We start from the raw sequence: 10,717 nt of genomic DNA on the forward strand, positions 1-10,717 counted from the left end.
GGTTATTCAAGACTTGCGTTACACTGCCAAACATAACAGATTATATGTAAAAATGTCCAGTAATGGCTCCCATCTCTGGTACTATGTATACCACTGCTGGAATGGGGTTACAGGGCTTCCTCTCCTGTGTCTCTCTCATTCTTTTGCTCTTTTTGCATTGTATGAATTAAATGCAAGAACACTAAAAGTCTTGTCGTGTTGAAAATAAATAAATCATTTGGCCCTATGCTATTAAATTCACAGTTCCATTTATACTGTAGATCTCTTCCAGCTCAGCCCCTTTCATTCAACATTTTTTGTGTTTTGTATGTTACAGGTCAGTGGACATCAGTCCCACACGTCTGCACAGTCTCGCTCAGCACTTTAGGAACCGCAGCTCCAGCCTTGAGTCTCAGGGCAAGCTGTTGGCGTCCGACCCCGACACACACCCGCACACCCTGGGCACACTGGGCAGCCCTGACTTCTTCTTGGGCCCAGGACGTAGCTCCAATGGCTCTGACCCATTGGACGACTGCTCATCCTGCACCAGCCAGAGCAGCTCAGAGCATTACTATCCCTCTGGTGGACCCCTGGCCCCCGGCAGCAATCCTAACTACTCCACCCTGGGAGAGGACTCACCCTCCAAAGCAAGGCAGAGGCAGAGGCAAAGGCACAGGTAAGGGTGAGGTGGTGGCAAGAAAAGACACTTCTTATTTCGAAATATCTCTATTAAGAATTAAACAGTTCTGTGAGATTGATGCATGTGTTCTGTTCTCTCTCCAGGTCTGCAGGTCATCTGGGGTCCTCTAACTCCGGCTCCATGCCAAACCTGGCAGCTAAGAACGGCTCCGGTGGAGGCTCAGGTGGAGGCGGGATAGGAGGAGGACACCACGGAGTCTACCTCCACAGCCAGAGCCAACCCTCCTCCCAGTACCGCATCAAGGAGTACCCATTATATGTGGAGGGTAGCCCCAACCCGGTGGTGGTGCGAAGCCTGGAGAGTGATCAGGAGGGCCACTACAGCGTGAAGGCCCAGTTCAAGACCTCCAGCTCCTACACGGCCGGGGGACTGTACAAGGAGGCCTGGGGAGGAGAGGAGGGAGGAGAGGGGAGTGGCCGACTCACGCCGTCCCGCTCCCAGATTGTACGGACTCCGTCATTGGGGCGAGAGGGTGGTGGAGGCGGAGGAGGGGGGAGGGCAGCGGTGTCTGAAGAGCTGCGATGCTGGTACCAGAGGTCCTCAGGGAGCCTGAAGGAAAGGAGTCACTCACATTCAGGATCCACTTCCTCCGAGACGGGGTCACAGCAAGGCACTCTAGGACACGGTCGGGGGAGTCGGGTAGGAACACTCGCCAAGGGCTCACCGGGTAAGTCTTCTTCATCTGTTCACTTTAAACATTTTCTTGTCTGGGGAAAGATTAAGAACAAGTCCTGTGTTCTGGATTAAAGCCTGCCCCTGTTTATTTAACGCTTTCAGAGGTTCTAACAATAACTGTCCCACTAACAAAACACTGCCCCGTGTGAGGCTCGAACTCACGACCTTCAGATTATGAGACTGACGCGCTGCCTACTGCGCCAACGAGGCCTGTGCTGTTATGTTATTTTTGTGGATTCAGAGGCTCTCAATCAATAACTGAGAACATGAAATAGGTTATTACAATAACTGAATTGTAATAACAGTTCAGCATTTGTTTTAAATCTGAAATCAATTCAAAATCTATTTAACATTTACAATAAAAAACAGAGCTTTTTCTTATAAATGTTATTATAGACCCTCTTGGATTGTACTGCCCTGTGGGAGGCTCAAACTCATGAACTTCAAATTGTAAGACTGACGTGCTGCCTACTGCGTTAATGAGGCATGAGCTACAGATGTATTTGTTTGTTTTTAGAGGTTCTAATAATAATACATAAAAGTCAAATTAGGTAACTCAACAATTCGACATTTATTACAAAGTTTTAATCTATTCAAAAGTCATTAAAAATTCTAAATAAAGGACAAACTGCATCTGCTCAGCGAATGTTAATGTAAACCTTTTGACTAAAATTGCAACTTTGCAAGATCAAATAACGTAAACTGGCAGAATCCCCTGCCCCATGTAAGGGTCAAACCCACAACCTTTAAACTATGAGACTGATACTCTGTCTGCTGAACCAACAAAGGTTGTAGTGTAGTTTTTTTTTGTGTATTCAGAGCTAACTGGGAGTAACTGGGAGTAACTGGGAACACTCGCTGAGTAATTCAACATTTAAATAGTATTTTAAATTCATTAAAATATGTTTAAAGATTTTAATTAATAAGAGACTAAGGCAGAATCCAAATGTCCACATTCTGGGCTTGTAAGTAAACCCTCACAGACTTTGACCGCTGGAGATCAAACTGAGTATTCTGATATTGTTGGTGGCCCCATTTTTTGCTTTCCTTATTTGGATGAAAATCAACCTTTGCCCATCTCTGCTGCCATAACATGTAAATCCAAGTTATCGGGCTTATGCAAAATCTGTGGATAGCAATATTTTATTTCATTAAACTCACATCAAAATTGAAAAAAACAGATGCCTTTAAAACTAAAAAATGGTAAATGGAGAAACTGATTGTTCTGTGAGTCTGCAAATGTGTGGATATCTGGACATTTGGATTCAGACTGTGTTTTACTGTTGGCTGTAGAAATACAGAGCTTTAAATTACAACTTTATGCAAACAAATATACATATATTGTGCATAGGAAAACACATTGCCCCGTGTGAGGCTCGAACTCACGACCTTCAGATTATGAGACTGACGCGCTGCCTACTGCGCCAACGAGGCCTGAGCCACAGATGTATTTGTGTGCTTTTACACGTTGGAACAAAAATAGAGAAATGTCAGTTGGGTAATTCAGCATTTATTATGAAGTTTTAATACATTCAAACTTTATTTAAAATTTGTAAATAAAGGACAAACTGCATTTGCTCAGTAAATGTTGATGGCCCCCATTTTTATTTTTCTTATTTGGAAGAAAATCAACCTTTGCCCGTCTCTGCTGCTATAACATACAAATCCAAATTATTTGGCTCATACAAAACGTGTGTGTAGCAATATCGTATCTCACTAAATTCACATCATAATTTGTGAGTTCAGATGTCTTTGAAAGTAAAAAAAATGGCATTGTTGAAACTATAACATAACATGGGTAGACTGATTGTTCTGTGAGTCTGGAAGTGTTTGGATACCTGGATAATTGAATTGAGACAGTGTTTTACTATTGGCTATAGTAATACAGAGCTTTTTAGATTTCAATTATAACTTTACATGGACAAATATTGTACATAGGTAAACACACTGATCCATATGAGGCTCAAACTCATGACCTGCAAATTATGAGACTGACACTCAAAACTGACACTTGTGCATTACAGGAGCATGTGACTCTTGTGTGGCATGACCCCTCCTGAGGCAAATGGTCTGTGAGACAAAAGCCACATCCCCCCTAACCTCCAATATGTGAAGCATAGTTGAAATTCCTTTGCCCCTCACCTTGTTTGTAGACTCTATTATCTATTATGTGTTTGCTTTGTTATCTGTCCTTGTATCTCTGTATGTGTGGATTTATTTGGTCTCTCTGTTATCTCTGTCACATGCTCTATGTCTTGTATCTCATTTGAGCATGACTAACTGTCACTTTTTCCCCCATAGCTGCATCCCCTCACAGCCAGAGGAGTATGACACCCTCCAGCGAACACGCAGCCACACCCACACCCCCCTGTAGCCCACAGCACATCCTCAACTGGCAGAGCGGGTAAGAAATACACAAATACACACATCAGCTGAACAGGGTGACAGGAACTTTGAAGCCGGAATTTACACTGATTCAGGACAAACTGCATCTTGGTTCCTCAGCTGTTTTTCCTCTTCATCTTTGTCCAAACCCAACTGTAACATGCTCACAGGCTTTGACTGTCTGTTGGATCTGTGTCGGCTGATGTTGTTCTTCACTGTTGAACTAATCTTAGAGGATGATTTTATGTGGTTTTGGGTTAACAACTATTTTTAAACCTTCTTTATACTTAAATTATATCCTCGTCTTGACTTTTCATCCTATTTTACTGTTTGTTATCTTAATGTTTCACTCGCCGCATCTTTGTTCCTCGTTTCTTCACTCTTCTTCCTCTCCCCGGCTTTCCTGTCACCTTATCCTTAAGGAAAATTTTCTCACAACCTAATATTGTCACTTCCTTCACGTTACTCTCTCTTTTCTGTACTAACCCTCCTTTCCTTGTGTGTGTGTGTGTCCTCTCTCCTGGTTTAGAGGCACAGCAGACAGCTCTCCTACTGAGGACGTCTGTCAGTCTCCCCCTCAGCCCGGCTCTGATGCATAGAGGTACTGTCTGTGGTCTCGGCCTCCCATTGGTCTAAACATAGAATGGAACTGTTGGGAAAACACAGCAGCAGCATAACAGAGATTTTAGAAGAAAAATATCATAGAAGCAAAATATAATGTGACAGCCATTGTGCCAAATTTATCCACAGTCAGGCTTTTATTGATAGGAATTTGTGCGTACACGACACTAAAAGTATCATGAACTCATGCGAGATATTTACTTATATCTGTGGGGGGATGACAATGGGGAAGGTTCATAATTTCTTTCTCTTTGATGGTGGAGGTATCTGTCATGTACTCCTTCTCTGGCCGTATCTGTATCTGATCTCTGCATGTGCTCTGCTCCGTGTTCTGACTGTGATGCTTCACTGTGGCACATTCCCTACAGGATTTTACTAATGAAAATAATTCACCATGTGCTGTATGTGTTGTAACAAAGAGCATTCTTTAACAAACAAACCTCATCAGCAGATGAACACTTTAAACTAATAAATTTACCTTTTTTCATCCTGATCCTGGTTTCTTGTTTTCCTCTGCAGGTCTTTCAGTGACAGCTGTTTTCTCAGCAGCCCCTTGTGTTCAGAGCTGGCAGATGTGCAGTGGTACGGACACGACAAGGCCAAACCTGGAACCCTGGTCTAAGACCTTCCTATAGGGCCCAGAAAAGTCCCATTGCCCTCTCCACTGTCCCTCACTACTACCCATTGACAACCAACAACCTCATCCTTAAGGCCCTACAAAAACCCTGCTCTGACTGGACACGAGCCTCCCTCCTCCCCCGGTCCTGCCCTCTATCCATCCCACCACATCTTTATTACTCTCCTTCTATCACAGCTCAGCTGGACAGGGACACACTTGCTGGGCTCTGATAAGGGCTGATTTCACAGGACGGACTGAGAGGTGCCGCCTCAGCTGTTGAACTGTTGCCCTGCAGCACCACAGAGCCCTTTTCTTTACTCACCCACAGCACACAAGCAACTGGGCATGGTGGAAGAAGCAATGGGGAGAGAGAGAGCACAGAAATATATTAAACTCAAACTCAACCATCCCAACGTCGGCCGTTCCAAGATCTGTTTCAAGTCTCACCTTTGGTCCCCAACCTTATTATCTCCAGTGCATTGCCACCCAATCAGAAGATACCTGCTGGATTTGAGCCACCAGTTTAAAAACCATTTCCCATGTCCAACTAAACCGTGTTGGATTTCATTATTCCTGTCAATTATTTCTCCCTGCATATTTATAAAAAAAAAAGAGAAGATGACACAGACCTTTCAAAAAATCTGGATCAACAAACATTTAGATTCCTCGTCTCAGTTTAACCCACAACCAAAGACAACTACTGGATTGACTGGTCGCACCAGGGTCCCCGGGCTGGTGTCCCTGTCAGTCTACTGTATACGAGGGAAAATCACAGTGACAATATCAGAATGGGACACTATCTGGGATATTGGCGAGGACTATAGCAATAACAAACATTGTAAAAGCATATGAACTGGTTTGAATCTACAGAGTGAATAGAAGCAGACATTTTTCCATGTTCTCTGCCTTGTGATGCTTGGAAGAAAGGATCATTAGTGCGTCACAGGAACAATTTGGAGTTGTGGTTATTGGGTTTGGCGTTAATCTATGCTTACTTCAGTGACTTCATCATTCATGTTTATTTAATGTCTTTGATCTTTACAGAATTTCTTTATCCACAATAGTTGTTCTGTTGGCCACATTATGGATTGTGAAGAGTAGCCTGCTTGAGCAGGTGTGTGTGTGGGGGGGGGGGGTGAACCTTAACATGGCCACATCCAGTCACAGTTACTGCAAAATTTCATTTTGGTTTTCATTTGTCCTTTTCACCCCTGAAAGTAAAGCATGATTTGCTGTTGGCCTCAGTTGTAGTTTGACATCAAGGCTGTTGAGTGTTAGATCTTTATAGTAAATCATCTTTTCTTTCAGTAATATTTCTCCTTCTCCTGCTTTGGCCGTTGCTCTGTAATAGTTCTCATCATGCTCAGTAACTGTCAGTCACCTTTTAACTGTCTGATTTCTTGTCTCCCTGTCCATCTGTCCAGTATGACAGGAGTATCCAGACTGAACACTTGACTCAATGTTGGTCAGAACACACACACACTGACAGTCGTAACACTTGCATTTATGGGCACACATGAGTTTATTAGTGCCAAACATGTAGGTGCTTTACATTTATACTGTAATTCAGTACTGAAAAAGGCACTTCATCAAGCTACAGACACCACCAAGTCCTCGCCGTCTACAGCCATCGTATAAAACAGCAGCAAGGCAGAGTAGCCATAAGACAGTCCACAGACTCTATAATTTGGTATCAGGGGTAAAAAGAATCATTCAAACGTACTTTGGTCTGAAAGCACAACATTAACCGTGTCCGCGAAGGCTTGACCTACAATTCGTATGATCTCATTTACCGCCCTCAATATTTTAATGGTGGGTAGAGTGCATAAAAACTAGACAAAAACAAGTAGAACCACAGACAAGGTGTCATGGGATAGCGATCTTTTTATAGTATATGGACAATGATGGATTTCAAGTTGACAATAATTACTACCCAACTGTCAGGACAGAAGACAAGCCATAGCCAGAACTGAGAAAAAAAAAAAACTTCTAAAACAGAGAAGCGCTCTCACACACCCCAAAAACGTTCAGAACAGGGTTAGAAAAGCACACCTGGTTTTGTATGAAGGAAGCAGAACTGTGCATGTTTTAGCTAAATTAATTTCCCCCTCATCTTCACCGAAGAATTAATGCTTATCATTGTTTGTGTGTTGCACAAAATCCGAATTCATCAGATGTTAATTTTACTCAGATCACAGATCACTCTACATCTCATAGATAGAGAGAAGTGGGCATGTTTTTTTAGTCTCATAGCAGCATTATGTCTGGATAAGTGGTGTACCATGAGCGTGCGGCACTGGAGGAATGGTACGCAACCTACCCCATCCTTTATAGTGTTGTGTTTCCTTTATACACTGACTTAAGTTGTCCTAATCAGCCACTTTATAGACAATTTTAGTATGAAAGTTTAGACCACTCCCTGCATGGCTGGCTCTCCAAGAGTTATCCATCTATGCATGGTCAAATTTAAGAAATCTTTACCCAGAATTGGAACTCCCCGGCTCCCATCTCATAGAAGTTTATTATTCTAGTGTGTTCAAGTCACCTACTAGAGTACAAGTTTGACTCTGCTTTGCTCACATTAAGTCTTTGCTCACAGTTTATGTGCTAAAAGACACAATCCCATGCATGCCCTGCTGATCAAGTGACAAATAAAGACCCCAAAGACATCACTCAGCATCACTCTGACATTAGCATGTCCTGCTCCATAGTGTTACCTTGCTCCCAGAAAGTCCAATTTTTTTGACCTTGTGGAAATTTCTGACCTCTGAGCCCAATGTGATGAAGTGTGACGTCCCCCTCCCTCTGTAGTTCCAAACACACCATATTTTCTCGTCCATAGACGTGTATGAGGTTTTTGTAATACTCCAAGAGAAATGAACTAACTCTTTTATCAGTCTTTTCCTGTATGTACGGAGGGGCACTGTGGTTTTGTGGGGTTTTTAACATTCACATTCATTGTTTTAACAATGTTCCATTTTATATGAACCAGTATTGTTTTTTTGTTTTATTTTTTTTTTAGTTCTGACATTGTAACAACCCCTTCAGGTGCTACAGAATGACCAGTTACTGCTTTGTCACGTAGGATCTAGACATCTCTTCATGGTTATCAATAGACTCAATACCAGATGTGCAAAATGAAGCTTATTTTAACAGACAGTTTAATAGTAGAACACTCCCCTACCAGACAATAGAGCATGTAACTTGATTTTATCAGTTTTGTTCAACTGTAACAATACATTAAACGTGTTGTAGAAAAAATGTGGAATCGATTAAAAAAAAACTGAATTCCACAGTTAATTTATTCTTTTTTCTATTAAAAAATTTGTATAGTAACTTTACATTTTTCAAAACTGTGTTGTTGGAAACTGATGATGAATTTTCCAGAGACGCTGTGGTGGTTCTTGAGATTAAGAAAAATAAATTATTGATGAATGTTCTCAAGATTATGCCTTTGTCTGATCATTTTTCTCTCTTCCTTCAAAAAAACCCCCAAAAACCTGAAGCTATTTAGTCATATATTCACTCCAAGGTGTCTCATATCAAATCCCTCCACTTCATTCTGCTGAAAGGTCATGGTATCAGACACACTTATCAAAGGGAATCCCCTCATGTAGTCACCACTTCCAGTCCTCTGGACACACTCACCCTCTTGTCATCACATCCAGACCTCAGTCACTTCCCTCTTACCTCCTCCCCCCAAAGAAGGAGGAAGTGGATTTCCTGTGGAATCAAAAGGACGATACACTCCAAACATTAAAGATATTACTCATCACCAACTGCAGAAACTAAACAGCTGCACATACTGTAAGCATTTAGGCAGGTTTTTTTCATACATTTTGTATTTGCGCACCACTATTTCATATGGTTGACTGCTAACTGAACGTTCCCTTATTGTGCAAATGCAACATGGAATCATTCATGTGTACTGGCAGGACATGTGGACTTAACTACTACAACTTAACACACTCATATATCATGAAATACTAGCTACACAGGGTACAAACACACCCACACACACAGTATTTCTGATGCTTTACCACATAGAAAAGTGGTTTCTACCAGAGCAATCAGTTGTCAGTTTCTGTGAGGACACCCAACCATGTCATCCAGCTTTCTTTTATTCTCCTTCTGTGTCCATTTACTAATGAATCCCATGTTACTCTTTGTACTCACTGTGTTCCCATAGCAGCTCTCCCAACCAGGCAACAGCTGGAAGCTGTTAGCCAGACATGCCGTGAGAAACTCGCTCCTCTGTGATTTTTTTTTTCACTTCTACATGTTTGTGTGTGTGTGTGTGTGTGTGTGTGTGCTTGCTTTAGGAGTGGTGTATGACCTTGCTTTATATTCTTAATGAAATCCTCCATCATTTAAACACTCAAACACACCACACCCTTCACTGTGTGTGTACTCATTGTAAGCTTGGACATCTATCTCTGTGAGGGCCGGTTTTAGACCTTGAGAGTGAGGACATTTTTTCAACATTAGGACATTTTGTTTGGTCCATCAAGTGGCAGTTTTAGGGCCAGGACTTGGTTTTAGGGTCAAGGTTAGAATTAGGTTTAGGTTAAAATAAGGGTAAAGGTTACAGTTAGTCAGACATGTTCACAATTCTGTTTAGTTCAATGAATATATCTGCTCTGAAAATTAGGATCTGCATGAGAATTGAAGAGATCCATGTGCACTTACTAAAGGAGAACATTAAATCACTCTCAGTGATCATTTGATTTAAACCGATCATATTGTGTGTTCTCACACAAAAAGAGGCCTCCCTTCTCCTGACATTGTTTATATTTGGCATCTGAAGTGAAACAATTCCATCCTCTATTGTTTCATGAACAGTGGGGATTGATCTGTTTCAGACTGAACTACAATATGAAAAACCACTAGCAATGCTGTCCTCTGCTGTTGGTCACAGAGCAGTACAGCAGGAAAACTAGCTAGAGAGATAAGTTTACCATAGGTTGTTACAAAGCTGTTAATGGTTTGCTTTTAATGTGTCAGATGTTCAGAATATAACAATCTTCATCAAAAGTATAATGTGTATTTAGCAAAATGCAGTTTAATTAAAGTCATTGCTGTCGTCATTACTTGTTTAACATGCAGATCATTTGTGTAGCTTTTACATTTTCTGACACTTCTTCATTATGTGTGAGTAAGTAAGTTTTTGAGAATCCCAAAGGAGAAGTGATACTGAGTTATCAGTCAGGAGATGTGATATAATTTCATCATATCTTAAACATATTTAAAACAGTAGGTCATACAGGTCAACAACAGTAACTGAGTTTACAAAAGGCTTTGCAAGCAGGAGTGTATCGACAACATTTGAACATTTTGAATGGCTCTACTCCAGTCTTTTTTTTTAAATGAATACATACTGTACAGTTAGTCTAATAAGAGATTTCAGGTTGTTGAGGTTCACAGACTAAATTCCACCTGTTCCAGTAGAGGTCCATTGGTGTCATCTGGATCCTGTGACAAAAACAGAGCAAGAAAACGTTCATATCTCATTATATCCAACATATTAGACTGAATGTCATGCTTTCTAATTATGGTATTTCTGATTTATTTCACTGGAAGTGTACTTGAAGAGCCACACCCCATAAAATATTTCATCATCCATCATCACCCAAGATCAGCTGACAGAGTTAAACTGTATTCCTGACAATTCAAATCAGTAATCAATTGAACTGGAAATGACCAAAACACTCATGACCGTATTTACCTGTGAGATGCGG

The 10,717-nt window shown here is 41.4% G+C and overlaps 1 protein-coding gene and 2 non-coding genes across 12 annotated transcripts in view; 1 reads left to right on the forward strand and 2 right to left on the reverse strand.

Moving 5' to 3' along the window:
* Window positions 1-8,426, forward strand: part of frmd4a (FERM domain containing 4A) — a 101,894-nt gene extending 93,468 nt beyond the window's left edge. For 8 of the 10 annotated variants that reach the window (XM_042411038.1, XM_042411036.1, XM_042411035.1 and 5 more), the window contains 4 exons: window positions 317-655; window positions 763-1,346; window positions 3,656-3,758; window positions 4,880-8,426. In XM_042411038.1, the coding sequence (XP_042266972.1) occupies window positions 317-655; window positions 763-1,346; window positions 3,656-3,758; window positions 4,880-4,982 (1,129 nt within the window). In that variant the 3' untranslated portion in view covers window positions 4,983-8,426. Of the gene's footprint in view, window positions 1-316; window positions 656-762; window positions 1,347-3,655; window positions 3,759-4,268; window positions 4,341-4,879 lie in introns of all 10 variants that reach the window. The other 2 variants (XM_042411039.1, XM_042411031.1) reach the window with 1 other exon arrangement.
* trnam-cau lies at window positions 1,492-1,564 on the reverse strand. The gene has a single exon. It is a non-coding gene; the product is annotated as a tRNA-Met (tRNA).
* trnam-cau lies at window positions 2,716-2,788 on the reverse strand. Its single transcript has one exon. It is a non-coding gene; the product is annotated as a tRNA-Met (tRNA).
* Window positions 8,427-10,717: the final 2,291 nt, after the last annotated feature.

This window comes from Thunnus maccoyii, chromosome 5 (assembly GCF_910596095.1).
Source record: "Thunnus maccoyii chromosome 5, fThuMac1.1, whole genome shotgun sequence".
NCBI lineage: Eukaryota > Metazoa > Chordata > Actinopteri > Scombriformes > Scombridae > Thunnus > Thunnus maccoyii.